The sequence below is a fragment of the Cervus canadensis genome, chromosome 2 (assembly GCF_019320065.1).
Source record: "Cervus canadensis isolate Bull #8, Minnesota chromosome 2, ASM1932006v1, whole genome shotgun sequence".
Classification (NCBI taxonomy): Eukaryota; Metazoa; Chordata; class Mammalia; order Artiodactyla; family Cervidae; genus Cervus; species Cervus canadensis.
In genome coordinates, this window is record NC_057387.1 from 71,042,680 (window position 1) to 71,067,892 (window position 25,213).

General features: G+C 33.7%; 1 protein-coding gene across 2 annotated transcripts in view; it reads left to right on the plus strand.

Moving 5' to 3' along the window:
• The window catches only part of LRRC40 (leucine rich repeat containing 40), a 38,105-nt gene extending 14,049 nt beyond the window's left edge, over positions 1–24,056 (plus strand). The window contains exons 7-15 of one of the 2 annotated variants that reach the window (XM_043460986.1): positions 1,534–1,706; positions 6,394–6,481; positions 6,600–6,645; positions 9,178–9,286; positions 12,096–12,203; positions 14,991–15,101; positions 17,283–17,360; positions 20,115–20,217; positions 22,471–22,603. In XM_043460986.1, the coding sequence (XP_043316921.1) occupies positions 1,534–1,706; positions 6,394–6,481; positions 6,600–6,645; positions 9,178–9,286; positions 12,096–12,203; positions 14,991–15,101; positions 17,283–17,360; positions 20,115–20,169 (768 nt within the window). In that variant the 3' untranslated portion in view covers positions 20,170–20,217; positions 22,471–22,603. Of the gene's footprint in view, positions 1–1,533; positions 1,707–6,393; positions 6,482–6,599; positions 6,646–9,177; positions 9,287–12,095; positions 12,204–14,990; positions 15,102–17,282; positions 17,361–20,031; positions 20,218–22,470 lie in introns of both variants that reach the window. The other variant, XM_043460985.1, reaches the window with a different exon arrangement.
• The last annotated feature ends 1,157 nt before the right edge of the window (positions 24,057–25,213 follow it).

Consider the following 25,213-nt stretch of genomic DNA (forward strand, 5'->3'; position numbering starts at 1 on the left):
TGAAGAACTCATTGTTGACCATTCTACTGTTGTTTGGCATTTGAAGCAAATTGGAAAGGTGAAAAAGTTCAGTAAATGGGTGCCTTATGAGCTGACTGAAAATCAAAAAAATCATCTTTTTGAAGTCTCTTCTCTTATTCTATGCATCAATGAATCATTTCTTGATCAGATTGTGACTTTTGACAAAAGTGGATTTTACATGACAACCAGCTCAGTGGTCGGACCGAGAAGAAGCTCCAAAGCACTTCCAAATCCAAACTTGGACCAGAAAAGGTCATGGTCACTCTGGTGGTCTGTTGCCTCTCTGATCCACAACAGTTTTCTGAATCCCGGCAAAACCATTACATCTGAGAAGTATGCTCAGCAAAATGATGAGATGCACTGAAAACGGCAGCACCTGCAGTTGGCATTGGTCAACAGAAAGGGCCCAATTCTCCATGACAGCACCTGAATGCATGTCATACAACCAACGCTTCAAAAGTTGAATGAATTGGGCTATGAAGTTTTGCCTTATTTGCCATATTCACCTGACCTCTTGCCAACCGACTACCACTTCTTCAAGCATCTTGAAAACTTTTTGCAGGGAAAACGCTTCCATAACCAGCAGGATGCAGAAAATGCTTTAAAGAGTTCATCAAATCCTGAAGCAGAGATTTTTTATGCTATAGAAATAAACTTATTTTTTCATTGGCAAAATGTGTTGATTGTAATGGTCATATTTTGGTTAATGAAGATGTGTTTGAGCCTGGTTATGAGTTGGACACAATTAAGTGACTGAACAACAGCAAAATAATGATTTAAAATTCACAATCCAAAACCTCAGTTACTTTTGTACCAACTTAATAGATGATGAAGCTAACAAAGTAAGTTGGGACCATAGTGTAGGAAGCCTGGAATACCAGGAAGAAATATGTGTCTAATTAAGTTGCCAGTTCATATTTACCTCATCATAAGATCTGTTTAAAATTATATACTTTTTTTTGGTATTAAGTATATAGCATTAACATTGTATTTAAATTTGCCATGCTTTGCTTTCCCTTATGTATACTTTTATGCATTGAGTTTCTTTAAATAAAATGGATATACTGGTTTGTTTTAAAACTTTAATTTTTTATAGTATAGCTCTTGGATTTGTATTTTTATTCTATAAATGTAACTACTAAAATCATTTCTCTACCTTGGTTTTTTAAACTTTGAACTTTCTGCTGGATTAAGCCTTTAATTATTTTAAAATTACTAGGAAATTCTTGAAAAATTTTCTTTTTTGTTATTTTTCTGTATCTGCAAGATAGCTTCAGTTCAGTTCAGTTCAGTCACTCAGTCGTGTCTGACTCTTTGCGATCCCATGAAATCGCAGCACGCCAGGCCTCCCTGTCCATCACCAACTCTAAAATTTAAGCAACTTAGTCATTATAAAATTATGTTTTTTCCATGTGTTTTTCAGTGACTTGAAATTAAGATTTCAGTTTTACTTTCATTATCTAGTATAAAATTGAATAAAAAAATACACATGATTGATCTTTGGTTTTGTAGGAATTACATGTAGGAGAAAACCAGATTGAAATGTTAGGGGCAGAACATCTTAAGCATCTGAATTCTATCCTTGTGCTAGACCTGCGGGATAACAAGTTAAAATCTGTTCCAGATGAAATTACACTCCTGCAGTCTTTGGAAAGACTTGACCTAAGCAACAATGATATTAGTAGGTAAGTTTAAGAAGGAATGATATGAAATCATGTCTGTATTTGATTATAATTCATATGTTAAAACATGCAGAGATCTTTTTTATAAGTTGAATTCAATAAGTGTTTATTTAGTAGGTGTCATGTGCAGACCTACAAAGGGTAATTAGATTTTGTTCTTGGCAGCAAGCTTAATATACTAATGGAATCAGTTGTATTTACAAGTGACTCCTGCGGAGCTCAGTCGGTAAAGCATCTGCCTGCAATGTGGGAGACCTGGGTTCAATTCCTGGGTTGGGAATTTCCCCTGGAGAAGGAAATGGCAGCCCACTCCAGTATTCTTGCATGGAGAATCCCATGGACAGAGGAGCCTGGACGGGCTACACTACATGAGATTTTAAGAGTCGGACATGACTTAGTGCTATCTTTCTTTCTTTATTTCTAAACCACTTGAACATGAACTCTACGATGGGTAGGTTTTTATCTCTTTTTTTCACTGCTCTAACTTCTGTGTCAGTGCCTGGGTTCATGGAAGCTGCCTGGTAAATATTTGTTGAATTTGTTAAATGACTCTAAAACCATGGGAAAGATATGAAATACTTTGGTGACTTAAAGAAGATACAGGGGTCACAATTTATTGAGAAAAATCAGGGCAGACTTTGTGTAAGAAGTACAATTTTTAGATGATGTTATAGAACTGGTACCAGAGTGAAGCAGGTTAATTGTCTAGAGCACAAAATTTAAAAATGTACTCACTGGGACTTGCCTCACTATAGTCTCACCATGTGATCTTTCAAGGATGACCAATTTTCAAGTGCATATGTAAGGTGATCAGAATGACGCACTTGGCAGGAGAAAATTGCACAAACTAAGCTCTGAAAGTTTAGAAAATAAATTATAGGTATATGTTCAGAGGACAGTGAGGAATCAGGTTTAGTAGGGTACATGTAGTGAGGTATTTAGGTCTTGAAAGATAAACTGAGGCCATGTGAGAGAGGTCCTTGAAATCCCTATGAAGAGTCAGTTTTTATTGGTTAAGAAATGGGAGATTAAAAGCCAAACTAACTTGATTGTAACCTTGTAAGTTGATCATAGTGGGTTGAATGCTTTGGATAGGAGTGGGTTTATAGATGGGAATTCTAAATAAGTTCTATTAGATTAATCTAGTAATAATTAACCTGAAAAGGCGTGCTTGCTATGTCCAGTTTACTGTGTTGACAGCCTTTTAGATTCCTCTCAGGTAATAAGGACCTAAACTGTAGTGACAATGAGAATGGAAAGACAAGCAAAGATGGGAGAGGTGTGATGAGTTAGATTGTGTCGTATTTAGCAGTTGATTGTGTTGGAGATGCAGAGGAAGAGGATGTGAGCAAAGAATCATAAAAGCTTATAAAACCATAATATTTAGAGATAGAATTATTTTACAGATATGTAAAAAATAAAACTCAGACTTAGTTAGGGTTGTAAACCAGTTAGGTGTCTGCAGTTTTGTGTTTGGATGTCAGAAACCTGGTTTGCTATGAACAGGCAAACGGTTAAGCAACGTCGACTTCTTCTTGGTTTATGTTTCAGTTACTACTTTAAAAATACTTGGACAGTGACCACTCTTTTCAATCATTTCTATTTATAACATAATTAATAAGTGAACTGGATATTCCTAAAAGTACTTACAACTAATGAATGAAAGAATTGCTTGCCTCATAAATATTGACATGTACGTTTTTCCCCATGTTAGTCACTCAGTTGTGTCTGACTCTCTGTAACCTTATGGAGTATAGCCCACCAGTCTTCTCTGTCCGTGGCGTTTTTCAGGCAAGAAATACTGGAGTGGGGTGCCATTTCCTTCTCCAGGGGATCTTCCTGACCCAGGGAGCGAACCCACATAGCCTGTGTCTTTTGCATTGTAGGCAGATTCTTTACCATCTGAGCCACCAGGTAGTTACCTTTCTCCTCATAGCAGTTTTATTACGGCTACTAGTAATACGTAAAAACAGTAGAAAGGAAATATTTAAAACAAAAATGATGATAAATACTATTTAAGTAATCAGTATAAATATTTCTGATACGTATATTTCTCTTTCTCCAGAGCTCTGGATATAAAGTGTGTATGTATCACAGGGCCTAGAACATAATGAAACTAGTAAATATTTTCTTTACTTTCATCTAACCTCATACTTCCTAGACATTAAGACCATTCTTTTCATTTCGTATCCCTCCAGAATCTAACAATATTGATTCCTTATGATGCTACCAGAGTAGTTTTTATAAAATACAAGTTATCAGCTTTTTCTTCAACTGAAAAACTGATGGTTCTTCATTGTTACAGCACTTTTTCCTAAATATGGCTATGTATTAGAACCACAAGAGAAGCTTTAAGAAGAAAAATGCAGATACCGAGACAGCAGTGAATCAGAATCTTTAGCAGTGGGACCTTAGAATTGTTTTGGTTTTGTTTTTAAAAAGTTCCTAAGAGATTTTGATACATCTGGTTTTCTAACCAACAATTAGGAATCACTGTCTTGCAAGATAAAGTCCAGGATTTTTAGCGTAATAGTCAAGTACATCTCACAGTCAGCCTTCATCATTCTTTTTCATCTTTCGGCCCCACAAGTATCTTATGACTACATTGAACTGTAAATATGCTGACTTTTTCTTTCTTCATTTTCTTTACCTTAGAATGCCCTTTTCCTGCTTGACTTCCTAATGGAATTCTGTTCTTTTTAGGTCCAAATCCAGGCTTTGCTACTTCCTTCTCCCTTTAGTCCTTTTTCTAATGTCTACTTCCCTAGTCTGAAAGCAGCTTGCTTGTTTAGCATGTATTTTATTATATATACATAAAATAGACAATTTGATGATTTTTGACAACTGTATGTATTGGTGTAATTCACTGTCACAATAATGAACGTTTCTGTTTTCCTAAAGTCTCTTTATACCCTTTGCAGTTAATCCCTTTTTCATATGCCCAACCCCTAGCAACCACTGATGAGCTCTGTCACTGTAGTTTTCTTTTTTTAAGTATCATATGAGTGAAATCACGGCATATAGTTTTTGTGCCTTCTTTCCTGTAGTATAATGCTTCTGTGATTCATCCGTGTGATTTTTGTCTCAGTAATTTATTCATTTTTATTGCTGAGTGTTATTCCATTATACAGATATACCACAATTTTTTCATCTCTTCGGTAGTTAGTTGATGAATGTTTGGATTGCTCTCAATTTTTTAACTGTTGTGAATATTCATGTAAGTCTCTAATTGGACATAATTTTCATTTTTCCTGAGTAAAATGTTGGAGTGGGATTGCTTAGTTGTATGGTAAATGTGTGTTTAAAAAACTCCCACTTAGCAAAGTGGCTGTGCTATTTTACATGCTCACCATCAACATATGATAATTCCTGTATTTTGGTTAGCAATATATGTGTCCTTTTCTTTTGTTCATCTAAAAAGTTTTTAAGGGAAAGGACCTTGATATCCCTACAACAATGCCTAGTATATGATAGCTGCTTAATAAATTTTGAGATTTAATGTTTATGTATATCAGCAGGTTTTATCTGGTGTACCAAAAAAAAAAAAAATGACTTTCTTTTTGAATGAAAAACTGAAGTATATGATTGAAAATTATTCTTTATGATTTTTTCATTTAGGAATTTTTTTATTTGCTAACATATACTTTTTAGCACTGTCTCAGCTCAGTTCAGTTGCTCAGTCGTGTCCAGCTCTTTGCAACCCCATGGACTGCAGCATGCCAGGCCTTCCTGTCCATCACCAACTCCCAGAGTTTACTCAAACTCATGTCCATAGAGGTGGTGATGCCATACAACATCTCATCCTCTGTCGTCCCCTTCTCCTGCGTTCAGTCTTTCCCACCATCAGGGTCTTTTCTAATCAGTCAGCTCTTCCTATCAGGTGGGCAAGGTATTGGAGTTTCAGCTTCACCATCAGTCCTTCCATTGAACACTCAGAACTGATATCCTTTGGGATGGACTGGTTGGATCTCCTTGCAGTCCAAGGGACTCTTAAGAGTCTTCTCCAATGCTACAGTTCAAAAGCATCAAATCTTCAGCTCTCCGCTTTTTTTATGGTCTAAATCTCACATCCGTACATGACCACTGGAAAAACCATAGCGTTGACTAGACAGACCTTTGTTGGCAAAGTAATGTCTCTGCTTTTTAAAGTGCTGTCTAGGTTGGTCATAACTTTTCTTCCAAGGAGTAAGCGTTTTTTCGTTTCATGGCTGCAATCACCATCTGCAGTGATTTTATAGCCCCCAAAAATGAAGTCTGTCACTCTTTCCATTGTTTCTCCATCTATTTGCCATGAAGTGATGCAACCAGATGCCATGATCTTAGTTTTCTGAATGTTGAGTTTCAAGCCAATTTTCTCACTCTCATCTTTCATCAAGAGGTTCTTTAGTTCTTCTTTGTTTTCTGCCATAAGAGTGGCACTGTCTGCAATTTAGGAAATATTTTATAGCTCACATTCTTTTTCTAGTAATCACAATATGACAGTATTAAATCAAATCTTGTTTTTTTTTTTTTTAAACATGTTTGGCATATATCTCAAAAGCAAATATTTTAGGCCTAAATTACTTGGGTTTTCTTTGACACTATTTTATGATGTATAGCTTGTCATATGTTGTTTGTTTTATAATCAACTACTTGGTTGAATTATACTTATCCCTGATGTTCTCCTTGAAATGCATTTAATATTTTATAGTCTGCCCTGTTCATTGGGAAGACTTCATTTGAAATTCCTGGCACTTGAAGGAAATCCTTTGAGAACCATTCGAAGAGAAATTATAAATGTAAGCATATTTAGAATTCAGCTCTTGTTTTTAAATTTGATATTGAAACATACACATGATCTATTAATATAAAACTGCAATGTATGTCTGGTGAATGTTTTTATCCCCCTCTTTTCAGAAAGGAACCCAAGAAGTCTTAAAATACCTACGAAGCAAGATTAAAGGTACTCTTCTATTTTCTCCCATATTTTGAAAGATAACATGAAAAGTGGTGAAGTGTTAATCGTATATAAATTTACATGTAGTTTTAGTATACATATTTAGAGGAAATGGCCCCTGGTAGATGTCGCTCTAATCTGAATCCGTGAGACCATAAATATGCTGAAATTATGAAAACACTCTTAAATTCACAGTACTGTTCTGTCCTTAATCTCTGAGTTGTGTTATAAGGTACCAGTTAGAAATTATAATAAAAGATTCTGTCAGCACCTAATGCTTTACCTTTGTAAAAGAGCAAAACTTGACTATTACTGCATAAAATAAGGATTCTGTTGACTGGGAAGTATATTAACAGGTTTGAATAATGATATTGAGCATCATGAGCTTATTAGCCATTTGTACACCTTTGGTGAAATATCTCGAGTTCTTTTGTCCAATTTTTAATTTTTTAATTGTTGATGTAATAGTTCTTTATGTATTCTAGGTATAAGTCTCTTGTCAGATACATAATTTGGAAATGTTTTCTAGGCATCTGTGTGTTGTCTTTTCATTTTCTCAAAATGAAAAGCATCCTTCGAAACACAGGTTTTAAAAAAAATTTTAATAGTCATTTTCTTTTTTTGCTAATGCTTTTTGTTTCTTATCTCAAATTTCTTGGCAAAATCCTGTTTTATGAAGGTTTTATACTTTTTTTTCTTCTAAGAGGTTTAATACTTTTGCTCTTACATTCATGTCTTTGATCCACTGTGAGTTAATTTTTATAAATGCACTGAGATAAGGGTCCACTTTCATTCTTTTGCGTGTGATTATGCAGTTTCTGTGTACCATTTGTTGAAAAATCAGCTTTTCTCACTGAATGGTCTTTGCGTTTTTCGTTGAGTATCAGTTAACCATGAACGTAGGGTTCATCCTAGACTCACAAGTTTATTCCATTGATCTGTATTCCTGTCCTGTGCCAGCACTACAGTATATTGGTTACCACTGCTTTGTAATAAATTTGAAATTGGAAGGTGTAAAAGTCCTCCTGCTTTATTCTTCTTTCAAAATAGTTTGTTTCTCAGTCTCAAACATTTTAGAATCAGCTTGTTAATTTCTACAAAGGAGTAAGTTATCATTCTGATAGAGATTGCATTGAATCTAGATCCATTTATGGAATATTGCCATCTTGGTTTTTTTAATCAAAAAGGCAATAAATGTACTTGTACAAGAAAATATAGTACAAAGTAAAATGGTTTCTCACAATAGTCTCCTCCCCCAAGAGACAATTGCCTTCCTTTTACATTCTCTTTGATGCTGATTATTAAAAGTAGCACTTTGGAAAGTCTTGAGAATATTCTGCTTTAACATATAATCATGCTAGTATAAATGTATTTAAAAATAACACTGGGTTTTGTTGCTGGTTTAATATTGTCTCTGCAGATGTAATTTGGCAGTATATATTACATATTCTTTTAAGTAGCATAACCAAACCTCTAGGGAACTTCTAAATAGTAAAGCATTTCACTTGAAATCAGTGTTGCCCTCTGTGTTGTTCGTCTCTATTCAATAGTCTGTCATTTATTATGTTACTTCTGTAAATAAAATATTTATATGGATGTATTTGTGTGGAAAAAATAGTTTAATAATTATTGACTCATGAATATCTGATGAGCTTAAGGCAAGAGAAATATACTTAGTATCATTCAACAAGTTTCATTAAATGCCTGTTGGGTTGAGAAAAGATCAGGGATACTACTAATTTTTTTAATGTTCTTCTGGCAAGTCTCCGTTCTTAATGTGACTATTACAACTATTCCATCATTTTCACATTGCTAGAAATTGTCTTATTTTAATTATGTCTAAATGGCAGAAGTCTCTTTCGCCAAAAAATCACAAAGCCATTTCTTTTAATTGTGGATGATTTTTGTTTGTTTTGCTTTTTATATCATATGGTGACAGTGTTAAACATTAAACAGTCTCGAGAGGTTGGTGAAGGAGTTGATTGTGTGTAAATGTTGAGTAGGTATGCGTGTTAGGAAGTATCTATTGAAAATACAGTCTTACATTTGCTAAGAAAGATCTTAGTAAATATAAGTAATGTACCAAAAGCTTACTAGGCTATGCAGATTGCCAGATTTTAAATGATTGGGGATAATCAGCTTCATTGTGTCCTAAACTGAAAAGATAGGCAGAAGCCTATTTGGTAGACATTTTTGGAAAATAGTACTTTTCCTTTGTTAACAAATTCCTTCATTGGAAGGAATACTATTTTTGCTTGTCATTGTTTCTTCTGAGACATTGTAGTTATTCTTTATCCTTTCCTACTCCTAAATTTTCTTATGGTAAGATTTATTAAAAGATTTTGAACTTTTTATCTTTTTTCTATTAAATAAAGATCAAACTCTGTACCTAGATTTGTTATTGGAAATAAAGCATATGAAAAGACATTTTCACCAACAGTATCTAAAAATCATGTGTACTATTTTTAAGTATTTTCAGGAATTTTTCAATGACTTCGTAGTATAAATATTAGTTTTATATAACTTTTCTTTTGCCAGATGATGGACCTAGCCAAAATGATTCTGTTACTGAGACTGCCATGACACTGCCAAGTGAATCTAGAGTCAATGTGCATACCATCATCACGTTAAAAATGTTAGACTATAGGTATGTAATTCATTTTCTCAAATGTTGTAAAACACATAGGTAACTTTCAGAAATAATTCTTCAGAGTTGGTGAAGACGAATTCATCAGAGTGCATTAGTACTTAGAATAATAGCAATTGCAAAAAAAAGTGATGAGATAAAAGCATATTGTACAATGCATAAAAGCATGAAAGTACAGTGAACTTAAGCCCATTCCTTAGGTGATTTGTGTTTATTATGCTTAAGGAGGTTGATATGTGGTTATTAATAGTAAATTTTTTATAATAACATTTTATAATTGTGAAAAATGAGATGCAGTATTGTTTGGTAATAAAATTTTCTGATTTAGTACCCAGCATCCAGAGAGAATTTTATATTGGAGGGAGGTCATATATTGGTAACTAAGAAGTGTAAGTATCATTTATTTAATGAATACCTCAAGCAGGAAAAGCTTAAGAGGTTGTACTCTGTTTATATATCTGAATTCAAGCCAAATAATATGTTTTAATAATGTGCTCTGGTGGCACATATATTAAACCTGAAATAGTTACAATGTTGGTATGTAAACCGAGGCAGAAGCCTAATGATGTTTATATATTATGGGCATGTGTTTGACTGGAGAAAGAAGATACCTATGCAGAAATTGGAAGTGGTTGTCAAGTATTTGTCAGTGATGTCTAAGGCAACATGATAAAAACAGCCAGTACAGTCAGAAGTCTTTCAGTGATTAGCTTATGCTTGGGTATTGTAATGAAAAGAATACATTCTCAAGTCAGATAGTGACAAGGTTTATTCAGTTATCCACAGCACCATCATCAATTCCTGGCCTCTTTTCCTTAATGTGTACTATCAGTGGGTACTACCTCCTTAGCAGTCAGGATACAGTCTCCATTTCATATTTGCTGTGTTTCATTCACATAGAAATCTCTACTCTCAGCCTTCTTTGACACTGTCATACAAGATAGACTCATCCATAGTTGTAGTTGTGTCCTTTTCATAGCATTCTAGTGTAGTAATTTAGCATGTTTTATTTTACACATAATATACCCATTTATTCAGTAGATATTTTTGGAACCTACTAGGTATCAAATTCTGTGTTAGGTTTTATAATATACCAAATGTTCAGACAGACTTGATTCCTGTCTTGGAATTTCTTACCTTAGAATTCCTTTTATCTCTGGCTGCCACTCCCTCTACCCTGCATGGATATGATTTATTGAGTTCATTGAGTTTCTCTTCTATGCTGAACACTGTGCAGCTTTACATATGCTCTTTCTTTTAATCGTTTTAAGCAATCTATAAAGTGGTATTGATACTTTTTTTTTTTTTGGTGGGGTTAATCATTCCCATTCTTTAAAGGCACAGATATCACAAAAGCATTATAAAGGTAGCACTTAAGGCTATACATCTTAGATTGTTTTGATTCTAAATTTATTGTAATTTGTTTTCCTTGGAGACTTGAATTGGACAGAAATATTCTATTTAAAGTATAAATTATTTCTTACTCAAGGCATAAATGCCTTCAACTGAAGTTTTTAAAATAGCGTAACTCTTCAAACTTTAATTTGAATAAACCAGTTCTCTGTGACTTGAGCAATTCTGATCGAAAAGGTGAAAGTGTTCCATCTGCACAGCAGAAAATGGAACCTGAAAGCAAAAGTGGAAGCATACTAATGGTGAAATTTAGGCTTTTTATCTTTCTGTATTATAGTGCTTTTCTTATACAGTTCTCCAGTATCACACATTATATGTAACATTGTTTTCTTGTTCATACAGTCTTTCATTTTTGGCATTCTTCTGAAGATTCTTTTTTAGTGGATGAGGTTAGGAAGTAAAAATTGTAAAAGAAGAACATAAGCATAATGCCCAATTAGAACATCAAATTGTTAAATTGGCAAATGTCAGAGTTCTACTATACTTTCTTACTAAAATTATATTTTATTGAAAATATAACTGAAAATTTTAATGGAAAAGAAATGTAATGAAATTTAATGAAAAGAAAATGCCTTTAGATTCTAACTTCATAGAACTGAGGTTTAAAGAAGGTAAATTAACAAAGTGTATTAATGAAAGAACCAGAAATAGTTTAGTCCAAGGCCATACTTTGTCACGTGCTAAGTGAGGGAGAAACCGGTTTAGGTTGTGAGAAAACTAGTTTAGTACAGTGTTGAACTTTTAAAAATTGATTGTTGTCTGCAGTTAACTCTGTATCCAAAGAAAGTTGACAGCTAAACTCTATTAGGAGATTTTTAAGAAAGGAGGCGAGATAGTTTTTAAAATTAGAGGTTTAGCTGTACTCTGTGGTACAGGAATCCCAATTACTATTCCTTTACTATATGACTCTTGGACATCTTAGACTTTTTAAAGTTATCTGTTTTTATTCATACTGAGTTTATGACTGTGAATTTATGTCACGCCAAAGGTGTGACACAAGGTGTTATGACACAATAGGTTGTCTGAATTCCTAACATTTTGTGAGTTGGTAGGTTTTTGTGGTATTCTTTGCAGAACTTCATAATAAACTACCTTGAAAAATCTCCTTATGAAATCTTTAAAGGCCTTTAAAATGAACAGACAGATTGCTGTTCATTTCCATTTTGCTAAGAATGATGTCTTTCCAGATTGCTAAGAATGATTCACTTTTTAAAAAAATTATTTGTTTGGTTGCACCAGGTTTTAGTTGAGGCTCTCTGGATCTTCAGTCTTAGTTGGGGCATGCAGGATCTAGTTCCCTGACCAGGGCCCACTGCACTGGGGAGCATGGAATCTTAGGCACTGGACCATGAGGGAAGTCCCAGAATGATGCATTTTTAAACCATTTTTCATTTAGTGATAAACAGACAGCTTTGATTCCTGATGAAGTGTTTGATGCGGTAAAAAGTAACATTATCACTTCGATTAACTTCAGTAAGAATCAGCTATGTGAAATTCCCAAAAGGTAAGAAATGTTCATGATGCTATTTCTATTAAGCTGTGACTGATTCTCAGTTGTACTTGCATCTTAGTTGCAATAATACTTATTTTTCATAGTTTTTTAATTAGGAAGTATATGTAAAATACCTTACAATGTTAATATTTGAGGGATTTGGTAAAATTTACTTAAGGATTTCCTGAGATAAGAATTAATAAAGTATTGCCTAGATTTTGGGCGGAAGTGCAGGAAGTCCATAATTAGTTTAAATATAAACTGAATGGTTTCTTAAACTTCAACATACATTTAAAGTCAAATACCCTCAATGGTGAAAAATAGAAAGCATTTCCCCTGAAATCAGGAACAAGACAAGGGTGCCCACTCTCACCACTACTATTCAACATAGTGTTGGAAGTTTTGGCCACAGCAATCAGAGCAGAAAAAGAAGTGAAAGGAATCCAGATAGGAAAAGAAGAAGTGAAACTCTCGCTGTTTGCAGATGACATGATCCTCTATATATAGAAAACCCTAAAGACTCTACCAGAGAATTACTAGAGCTAATCAATGAATATAGTAAAGTTGCAGGATATAAAATTAACACACAGAAATCCCTTGCATTCCTATATACTAACAATGAAAAAACAGAAAGAGAAATTAAGGAAACAATACCATTCACCATTGCAACAAAAAGAATAAAATACTTAGGAGTATATCTACCTAAAGAAACAAAAGACCTATACATAGAAAACTATAAAACACTGAGGAAAGAAATCAAAGAGGACACAAACAGATGGAGAAATATACCGTGTTCATGGATTAGAAGAATCAATATTGTCAAAATGGCTATTCTACCCAAAGCAATCTATAGATTCAATGCAATCCCTATCAAGCTACCAATGGTATTTTTCACAGAACTAGAACAAATAATTTCACAATTTGTATGGAAATTCAAAAAACCTCGAATAGCCAAAGTAATCTTGAGAAAGAAGAATGGAACTGGAGGAATCAACCTGCCTGACTTCAGACTCTACTACAAAGCCACAGTCATCAAGACAGGATGGTACTGGCACAAAGACAGAAATATAGACCAATGGAACAGAATAGAAAGCCCAGAGATAAATCCACGAACCTTTGGACACCTTGTTTTCAACAAAGGAGGCAAGGATATACAATGGAAAAAAGACAACCTCTTTAACAAGTGGTGCTGGGAAAACTGGTCAACCACTTTTAAAAGAGTGAAACTAGAACACTTTCTAACACCATACACAAAAATAAACTCAAAATGGATTAAAGATCTAAATGTAAGACCAGAAACTATAAAACTCCCTAGAGGAGAACATAGGCAAAACATTCTCAGACATAAATCACAGCAGGATCCTCTATGACCCACCTCCCAGAATATTGGAAATAAAAGCAAAACTAAACAAATGGGACCTAATGAAACTTAAAAGCTTTTGCACAACAAAGGAAACTATAAGCAAGGTGAAAAGATAGCCCTCAGAATGGGAGAAAATAATAGCAACAGACAAAGGATTAATCTCAAAAATATACAAGCAACTCCTACAGCTCAATTCCAGAAAAATAAATGACCCAGTCAAAAAATGGGCCAAAGAACTAAACAGACATTTCTCCAAAGAAGACATACAGATGGCTAACAAACATATGAAAAGATGCTCAACATCACTCATTATCAGAGAAATGCAAATCAAAACCACAATGAGGTACCATTACACGCCAGTCAGGATGGCTGCTATCCAAAAGTCTACAAGCAATAAATGCTGGAGAGGGTGTGGAGAAAAGGGAACCCTCTTACACTGTTGGTGGGAATGCAAACTAGGACAGCCACTATGGAGAACAGTGTGGAGATTTCTTAAAAAACTGGAAATAGAACTGCCATATGACCCAGCAATCCCACTTCTGGGCATACACACCGAGGAAACCAGATCTGAAAGAGACACGTGCACCCCAGTGTTCATTGCAGCACTGTTTATAATAGCCAGGACATGGAAGCAACCAAGATGCCCATCAGCAGACGAATGGATAAGGAAGCTGTGGTACATATACACCATGGAATATTACTCAGCCATTAAAAAGAATTCATTTGAATCAGTTCTGGTGAGATGGATGAAACTGGAGCCCATTATACAGAGTGAAGTAAGCCAGAAAGATAAAGACCAATACAGTATACTAACGCATATATATGGAATTTAGAAAGATGGTAATGATAACCCTATATGCCAAACAGAAAAAGAGACGCAGATGTACAGAACAGACTTTTGGACTCTGTGGGAGATGGTGAGGGTGGGATGTTTTGAGAGAACAGCATCGAAATATGTATATTATCTAGGGTGAAACAGATCATCAGCCCAGGTTGGATGCATGAGACAAGTGCTCGGGCCTGGTGCACTGGGAAGACCCAGAGGAATCGGGTGGAGAGGGAGGTGGGAGGGGGGATCGGGATGGGGAATACATGTAAATCCATGGCTGATTCATGTCAATGTGTGACAAGAACCACTACAATATGGTAATGTAATTAGCCTCCAACTAATAAAAATAAATGGAAAAAATAAAAAAAAATAAATAAATAAAGTCAAATAGAAATTCCTGGACAGATAATATTGCAGCTGTTCTTAAAAATCTATTTTTATCAGTTACACATCCAAACTGACTGATTTTTTTGTGAGAAAAGTAAAAGTTACAGAAAATCTTAATTAGCAAAAATAACATAAGGTTTTTTTGTCTATGGTCAGCTTGTAGTTTTAAAGTTCTGACAGTGAATTCAAATATTAATATTTAAAATTATTATTGTTTCAGGATTGTGGAACTGAAGGAAACGGTTTCTGACGTCAATCTCAGTTTTAATAAGCTTTCCTTTGTATCCTTGGAATTATGTACACTTCAAAAATTGACTTTTTTAGATCTCAGGTATTTATTGATACTGTTGCTTCCCTTTTTTAATAAATACTTTGTGTTTTACCTGATTTTTGCCCTTTCCCTCATGTTTTCCTAAGAAACAAAATTGGTCTTTATTAATAACATTTTAGGAGAGATCTAAAATAAGCATTTAGGAAATATTTTAATCAGATGTCATTTGAAGTTATGTGATAAGACAATTATTTAAAATATTAGGAAATACTGACACTTTATTAGCTTCATACTTAAAATATCACATGGAAAGTATTTGCTTCATATTGCTTTTTTCTTTTTTAACGTAAAACTGTCTAAACGCTATACTGGCACAATAGCTAGCTTGACTTATCATAAAAAGAACCTATTTGGTTTCAAAATATGTTAACTACTCAAGGCAAGATAAAGAAAAAGAACACTATGATTGACAGCAAAAATAAAGGAAACTATTTAAGGCTCTACAGAGATAATAGGAAGTTTAATTTAAATATGTCCTAAGTTGAAGTGACAGGATCAGAAGTGTCACAGGTTTTTGAGGGTGATAATAGGTATTTCAGGGTCAGATAGTCGTTCATTCTCTTAGGCTTTAAAACTTGATTTGTGAAGTATATTTCTATTACCTGGGCTTCTTACTGCTCATGTATGTTGTTACTAGGTGTGGTTTTAGTTTATTAAAATATAACTGCTCTTGCTCCACTCAAACAATAGTTAAATTACAATAAGCTAATTATATCTGTTTGAAGATTTAGTCTTCACACAGAAGCAAAAATTTTTTCCTTATGCAGTTAAAACAAGTATATAAGCATGTATGCTCTTGCTAAATGTGGAATTATTTCTATTTTCCACAGACAGTTACACTGGCAAAACATTTAAAATCACATTTTAGTTCAGTATTAAATGGAACAGTGAGGATGAATTCCTGCTCCAGTGCTGCTGACTTTATTTCTTTTCATCCCATCCTTGTGTGTGTGTTTGTGTGTCTATCTGTGTGTGTGCCTCTGTCTATAACTGTACCTGGAAGTTTCTAATTAAGTGACTAAAATATGCTTTTATGTTTGATATCAGTATGTATAAGACTCTAGGAGAAGATGTAGACCTTCAGTTGGTATTCAGCACGAATTAATAAAGACAATAATGGAGAAAAATACAGAGAAAAGAATAAAGGACATATGTTTGAGTTGTAGAAAGTATGGCATATTAATATATTAGGCTTCACTTCTGAATGCAAAGATATAGGTTAGAGAAAATTACTCTGTGATAGATAACTGTCTAATTGGAGATAATTTTCTCACAAATGTTTTCTGTTAGTAGTTTTGGGGCTTCTCTCTGGTAGCTCAGTGGTAGAGAATTCACCTGTGGATTCCACTGATGCAGGAGATGTGCATTCAATCTCTGGGTTGGGAAGATCCCCTGGAGAAAGAAATGGTAACCCACTCCAGTATTCTTACTTGGAAAATACCATGGACAGAGAAGCCTGGTGAGCTACAGTCCATGGGGTCACAAAAAGAGTCGGACATGACTTAGCAATCAAACAGCAACGATAGTGGTAGTTGTATGGCCTCTAGAATACTTCTACCTTCTTTTAACCTTCTAAATTTTTTCCCAGATCATTTCAGTGGTAAATGAGATTCCCTTTACTTCTGTGTTTTATTGTAAGATCTTGAAAAGTTACACATTGTGCAAATTAAAATTCTAAACTAAAAGTAGAAATGGTCTTCCTTAATACTTACATAGTAGAAAACTGTAAGTTTCTAAATATACAGAATCACTTTACATTTCTGTTCCATCTTTTTCATGTAATTTTTCAATTATTCTTAAATTATTCTATATATGAAATATTTGTATTGATCAAATACTTAGATAACTTGTGATGTCAAATAATATAGTATTTACAGTCATGACCTAAAGGGCTCTGACTGTGGAAAGTGTTGCTGATTGCAATTTGAAGAAGATAAGGGATTAGTTTACAGTGTTTATTCTATTAAATCTATTATTAAAGAGTTGTTTGCATTGCCAGTTGGTTGCACTCTGGTATTAGGATTAGGCCCACTGATCAAATACTTAAAATCTGCTGACTGATTCAGTATTCTCAGGACACAGTCTTAATGAAATCAAGAATTGACAAACTGAGCTATGTAAATTTTTGTTGGATCAGTACTTTTTCAAATTTTGTAAATCATCTTTTTCTCTCTAATTTAGGAATAATTTTTTAAATTCTTTGCCTGAAGAAATGGAATCATTGACAAGGCTACAAACAATCAACCTTTCCTTTAATAGGTAAGAAACATCTTACTCACAATTGTTCTGTAGAAAAGTTGTAGATCTTACTGGAGAATACTAGCGATTACTAGAGAATAAAGAGACAAACAAAAAGGCTGTATGTTTTTTCTTCATTTAAATATCCAGGTTTATTGTCATTTAGTTCCACTTAGAGTTAAGAATGATGTTGCCTTTTTAGAATTTTCACAACTGATAGCCACATTTTTTTGTTATTTTTAACTGTTTTAAGAAACCTGTAGCCTAGTAGGAAGACAAATATGCAAACAAATAGTTCTTATTGCTATAGAGGAAGCACAGTGCATACATAGGTATTTCCAGAGATTACTTGAAGGTAGAGGAGGTAGCTTTGAAACTGAGGCTTGGAACACACAGGCAAGTAGCATGTGTTAATGCCCAAGGATGTGAGAAAATGATGTGTGTGGGACCCTTCAAGAAGTTTAATATGGCTCAGACCAAAAAATGAGGTAGCAGAAGAGTAGAAGTAACAAATGAAATTGGGTGTGTAAGCAGTAGCCAGCGCTTTCAGAGCTTTTCATGCTAGTGAAATTTAGATTGTATTTTGTAAACACTAAGATTTTATAATAGTGAAAGTGAAAGTTGCTCAGTCATGTCTGACTCTTTGCGACCCCATGAGTTAGATAGTCCGTGGAATTCTCCAGGCCAGAATACTGGAGTGGGTAGCCTTTTCCTTCTCCTGGGGATCTTCCCAACCCAGGGCTTGAACCCTGGCCCCCCACATTGCAGGAGGATTCTTTACCAGCTGAGCCACAAGGGAAGCCCAGTGTAATAATCAAGAATAACTAATTTTTATTGGGAGTTTATTTATTAGTATTTATTGTCCGCTGACACTGAACTAAGTACTTTACATGTATTACCTCATTTAATCTTCACAAAAGCCTGGCACGGTCGGTTCTATTACTATGTCCATTTAGAAATCGAGGAGTGTGGAGCTGGGATTTGAGCCCAGGTAGTTTGACTCCAGAAGTTGGGCTCTTAACAACTATGTCATACTGTTTCCTATGATGAAAGTTGATTCTGGTAACAATTTAATATAGATAGTAGTGGCTAACATTTATTATATTACAGATACTGTCCCGTGGCCTTCGTATACATTCATTTAATCCTTGTAACAAGTGTATAATTGTAGTAATATTATTCATCCTCATTTACAGATAAGAAATCTAAGGCACAGTGATGTTAAAATACTGCCTATTAATTTTTTTTCTGTCTACTCAATTATTTGTGTTTTCTCGAGTATAGGTTATACCTTTGCTGTCATCATTTAAAATAGAAGTGCTTCTGAGATTCTTCTAATTTTTATTTATGAATTGAACTATCAGTTCTCTATTGATATGAACTATCAGTTCTCTATTGAGTTGTCTATTGAGCTATCAGGGCCTTCCCTGGTAGCTCAGATGTTAAGAATCTGCCTGCAATGCAGGAGACCCGGGTTCAGTCCCTGGGTTGGGAAGATCCCCTGGAGAAGGAAATGGCAACCCATTCCAGTCTTCTTGCTTGGAGAATCCCATGAACAGTGGAGGCTGGAGGGCTACAGTCCACAGGGTCACAGAGTCCGACTCGACTGAAGTGACTAAGCATGCACTCACACATTGAGCTATCAATTGCATTGTTAATTAATGTCTTTGGGGAGTTGGCAAAACCTAACCTTAACTTCTATGTTAACTGGTTAGCTGCATCATTTTTAATTACCTTGTTCGTGGTTTGTGGGAGAAGTTGGAGGGACTACTCAAGATAATTTGGTCCATCTGTACTTCTGGTTATTGACCCTTCCGTCCCTCTGTAACTTCAGAGCTTCCTTAATGAGTTTACCCTTCATTGTAGTTCAGCTGTTTTTAACATCACGGCAGCAAAAGAAGGGCAGTTGGGGAAGTAAAAAGGGCACCACTATACAGCTCTCCTTTACCACATCCTTCTCTTTTCCAGTTGAGGCAGCAGTTTGCCTCACATTAAAACCAAGCTAGTTTCTTTTCCCCCCACCCAGAAATCCTGAAGGATTTTATGTTACTGAGAACTGCTCTGAGAGCCATCAACTTTCCCATCTCTGTTGTGGCATCTTCAGGGTTACTTTGGATAAGAAGCCAGCAACCTAGAGTTGTTTTATAATGTTTTCAAAAACCAAAATGAAAAAGAAAAAAAAAAAAACAAAAAACCAAAATGAATGTATTTTTGATTGTTGAAAAAATGACTGAATCAGTCATTTTTGAAGCCTAAGTCAAAGCAAAGTATAAATTTCTTTTACTTTAAATATTGGCAGAAATTCTGTTTCAAAGAAATAAAGGTAAACTAAGGAAGAATACCTACATGGAGACATTTTATAAAGAGCATTTCAGGAAGATTTCCTTGTCTCCTGAATGAGAAAAGAAAAACATGGGGGAAATTACTCCAAACTTTTGTTTGATTTTTTTTCTATAGTAAATGGAAACTGCTACAAGTCTGTCCATTTAACATATATTTCAAGGTTTCCAAAGCTTATCCATTTTTAAGAATTTTCTGAAAAATTTAAGTGTAGAACTTATACCAAATTAAAAAAACCCAACCCCCCACCCCCCTTGCATTAAGAAAGCTTTATGTCATGAGATCAAACCTCCATCATCTTAGGGGATAATTTTGCTTCTGAGTCCTGTTTGTTCTGTTCATATTCTAATAGGTTCAAAATACTACCTGAAGTTCTGTATCGAATTCCCACACTTGAAACAATTTTGATTAGTAATAATCAGGTTGGATCTTTAGACCCTCAGAAAATGAAGAAAATGGAAAATCTGATCACATTGGACCTTCAAAATAATGACCTCCTACAGATTCCACCAGAGCTCGGTAACTGTGTGAACTTAAGGTAAACGTACTGTTCTACTAAGTTTTTTCATTTATTTAGTTTGTGGAAGTGTTTTTGTTTCTTTGTGTTTGTTTGTTTTTTGAGGTACTCTTGCAGGCAAGTTGAAATAAAAAATGTAATGTCCTGTTAAAAATAACAGGAAACAAAACTCTGAATCCCAATTCTGTTTTCCAAATTTTACCAAATGTATTTTTTAGTTTTGTTTATATAGCATGATACATGTGTAAATATAGTACACATATACCATACATGTTGGTTGTTTTTAGTGATACTTTTCTCATCCCTCTGTATGTGTATAACCTGAAACTACTGCATAGAAACATCAGGGAAATATCAACTCCTTAGCTGTGCATATGGGGATTTTAAAAATCTGATTATAGACTACTACCACTTGTTTCAAGCCCTGCATGGTCTTTCTTACTCTGTGTTTGCTATTACCTCAGCCTCAAGTGCCTTTACCCTGCTTGTCAGTATCGACCTAATTATCACATTTGAAAGCCTTTCCAAAACTCCAGGCAGAGTTAGTCCCTCCTTAGATTTCCCATCCTGCTTTGTTAGGACTCATTTATACCATTTCTTTGTCCTCCTGTACAAGAGTTATCCCAGTGCCGAGAAAATGGTAAGCGCCTAATGAGTACTTGCTAAGTGAATATAAAGGGAATTTGAGACATGAACAGCAAGCCTAGTAGTTAAACAGAATGTCAGAAAAATTTAATTATTGAAAACTGCATATAATGGTTTAACATATTTTACTTTACTAGGGAAGCACTGATATCTTTGGTACCTTATTTACTGAATTATAGAAGGCAAGTGAGTTGATTCTTGTTATGTTCCATAAGTGTATTCTATAAAGTCTCTGTGAAAACCAACTTAGCGAATACTGAACCATTACTCCCTAGGGGAAGCACAGAGTTAGACTCTTTCAAGCTTCTGGTCACATTTTCATCAACCAATCAACACATAATCTTGTGTTATGTGTGTTTCTGTACTAAGATGCCTTATTTAATATTGTTGATTCATTCATATTGAACTATGGCCAAACAGTGCTATGATTTATGCCTGAATGAAGCTTATCTAACATGTGTATTTTCTCTGTAAGATACATAACATCCTTCATGTGCTTAGAAAAACTAGAAATACATTAGGATTATGCTGGCAGGCTGTATTAAACAGCAAAATCACCAAGAAAAAGTATAATAGTACACAAAAAAGTCACACTAAATAGACTATGGAAGGAACACTTGTTTACGGTATGAGAGCTGAAACAAGACAGAGCATCACCTTTTTTGATCTCAGTGTCAAGTGACTCAGATTTTTTGCTGCTCTGTGCATGTCCAAAATGATCTTCAAAGTGCCCCATGAATTGATTTGGAGGTGACTAATACATTTTAGTGAGCAGGCAAATTAGCAAATTTGGAGTCTATGAGTAATGAAGATTAACTATAATTAACTTTTTTTCTATAAATTAAGAAAACCAGTCTTTAAAAGAATTCCCATGACACACAGATATATTTGAAGATACAATTTAGATCTACTGTATAATATGCTGTGAATCCTTTGACTTTTGTTTATATAAACACTTAAGTTATTGAAAATTAAGAAAAAAATCTCTTACAATTTATTTCATTAAATTAAGTAAATCAACCAGCCCTTAGATCTTAAACTGTCATTTCAGAACATTTAAATAGATTTCATTAGTGCGTCTGGTCAAGGGAGGAAGTACGAAGGCAGACATGTTAACGTTCCTGGTGTGGATAGGATATATTGACTATGTTATAGTCTTTGATATGAGTATTTGTCAGTCTGCTCATTCTAACACATGTGTAAATATAATTCAACCATTTAGCATATGGTCATTATAAGATTAGGAGGTGATGGGTAAAATAATAATTCATATCACAACTCTTCTATTTAATAACTGTAATCTTGGACAAGTCTATATCTTCTTGAACTTGTGTTTCCTGTTTATAAAATCAAAATATTAATGGTGCCTACATCATAGAATTGTCAAGATCATTAAGAGAGTCAGTGAATGTAAGTTACTTAGAACCATACCTTTCACGTAATGAGTATTCAATTAATGTTATTTCAGTTATTATTATAGTTGCAATTCTAACTGTTTAAGTGCTTAGGCTGAAAAGGGACAATTCAAAAAAAAATACACATATTTTACTTATGAAATAGTAAATGGAATTAGAAGAAATGCCTCCCTAATGGAAAATGTTAAAATTCTGATTTCTCTCTTTTGTTTAGGACATTGCTACTAGATGGTAATCCATTCCGCGTTCCTCGAGCAGCCATATTAATGAAAGGAACAGCTGCTATTTTGGAATATTTGAGAGACCGAATTCCTACTTAAATTGCAGTCATCACATAATCTTGGTCATGTTAATTCTTAGACTTCTTAAATTGCTAACTAACATTTTTCTAAGGTATTATCTTCATTTATGATGGTGTAACCACATATTGTGTTTATACATTTGTTCTAAATATTTTGCATAAGATTTATGGAAGAAAAAATTCAATCATTCCCACATAGCAAACAATTTCTTCAAAAGTGAATTTTTATTTTAGTTATTTTTATAATGACAAAGCATTTTTGTAGAGATGGATTTTTTTCCCATTTCTACTTGTGTTACGTATATTATGACTAACTGACTTGAATATGACCATCCAATTTCTGTCTTTTCTTTAAACTTTTTTTTAAATTCCTATCTTTTAATTGACTATACAATTGAATTGAATTTTATTTAGTATTGTTCTTTGGCATTTAAAAAAAATAAGTCTTTTCATTATCCATGATAAGACTTTTGTGATATGGTTGGTATCAGTATAAGTTTCAAATTAATATTTATTGTCTTGTTTTGTTTTAATATAGTTGAAATGTTTTTTCCTAGTCTTTTTACATGTTTCATGAAATCATTTTACTGGCATTTCTAATGTCACAGAAATGGTACACAAGGTATAATTATTGGTGGAGAAAATAGTAAAAGTGTTGTTTTAATTGCTCTCACAATTTTGAATTTAAAACTTGGACTTTTTTTTTCTAAGATGCTTTAGTACTAAGTTTCCATACAACAACCTAGTATTTCTAGATTCAACACATTTAAAGAAATTAGATCTGCATATTTTTTCCCTCAGAGTGTGAGCATTTAAACAATACCTTTTGTTCTTTAAAAAAAAATACTGAAATTTTATTAATTTTATAGATAACAGCAACAGAAAATAAGAGCATATACCGCATAGAAATCTTGAAATGTATTTTATTTAAATACTAAGCAGGTATTTGTGTATATAATTACTCTTTGATGTGTTCTGATCCTTCCTTTTGCATTTTTTTTTAAATTTCCAAGGTCTTAATTTTTAAATTTGCTAGTAATGTTATTAAGACTAAATTTGTAGTCAGGCGGTAATTTTCTAAAAAGTAATTTGTTATAGGTGAACTGGATTTAATAAAAATTAAATATAAACATTTGTATTTACACCAAAAATATCAGAAGTAGGCCAGTCAGTCATTATAAAATGTACTATGTGATTCTGTTAAGTAACCAATTAATAGACGGTATTAACTAGATTATATAAATAGATGGGTGGACAGGTAGGTAAGTAGGTAATGGATGGATAGATAGCTTTTGGGTGATTGAGACACACTCATATTATGAAAAAAATCATTGCTAATAAAGATAAATACTACATGTTCATTAAAAAGTTACATTTTTCAAATATTGATTACAATGTTTATGTTTTTGGTTTAAAAGAAACATTCCCTTTTCATACAACAACTCTGTTGCTGCCTAAGAAATCAGCTTCCATATTAAACAAAAGACACTTTACAATAAGGTGACATTTTATTATTTATACAATAAAGAGACTTTTATGTTATTCAAAACACTTTTTTAAATAATGAAAAAGTTGAGTACATCAAAGCCGAAAAATGGCTTTGCTATACACTGCACAGCATTAGTGTAGTCCCTGTATGTTGTGTCTGTACAGAAGCATCTTCAAATGCATTCTAATCACGTTGTACACCTTCACTGCTTAGTGTCAATACATAGAATAAAACTGGAGAGTACAGCTTGCATTTGCGAATTAACTGACAAAGTAACTTCATTGATTCAGTAAATTTAAAATATAGATCCATAGGAGTTCTTTGCACATAAAATGAAGCAGCTTTCAAGGTTGTCATGGTCTCATACAGCAAAAAAACCCATTAACTACATTCACAATCTATGTTAATAAAGTTGTAAATATGTCTTCATTCAGTTTTTATTTACATCAATATGTAGTTCAACTAAAAAGTACTGTTGTGATACAGTAGTTTTTTTTAACACATACAAAAATGACAATTTTTATATATAATTTAAGCTCAAAATCACAATTATCTCAAAATATTAATTACAACACAGCCATTTCAATTAAACATGTCATGATTTAACTTTTTATAAAATGGTAAAATTTTTTATTAAAGTAAGTGATTTGTTTCTAATTGGCTAGAGTTCACCATGTAGAAAACCTTAAATGGTAAGAGGTGTTTCCAGCCCCTCCCACCCAAATTTGTATACAGCCACCTAAGCTAGCAAAGAGACAGAAAAGGCCCCAATTTATAAAGATTAAGCCTCTTTTGCTATACTGCTGTGGCTTATTGTTTCTTCCATAAAAGCTTTACAAGGGGAGTGTCAATAAACTATGCAGTGAAATGCATGCATTAATATACAATATGTCTATGTAAAATGTTAGCATTTAGTACACATTAAAATATTCACAAAGACTGCAAAAGAAGTCATAAATAAAGAAGCACTTCTAAGATCTACCAGTTGCAAATTGTAAACTTGAAAAGTATTTAATAATATAATGGAATTTCTTTGAACACAGATCCCAATTCAAGTTCTTGCTCTGGCTAAAGGAGCTTTAGTTACTTGGCCTTAAGATGTCACTGTTGTGCTGCACATATGGTGGAGAAATCAGATGTCAAAAAAGAGTGTGAGTCTAGAGACTG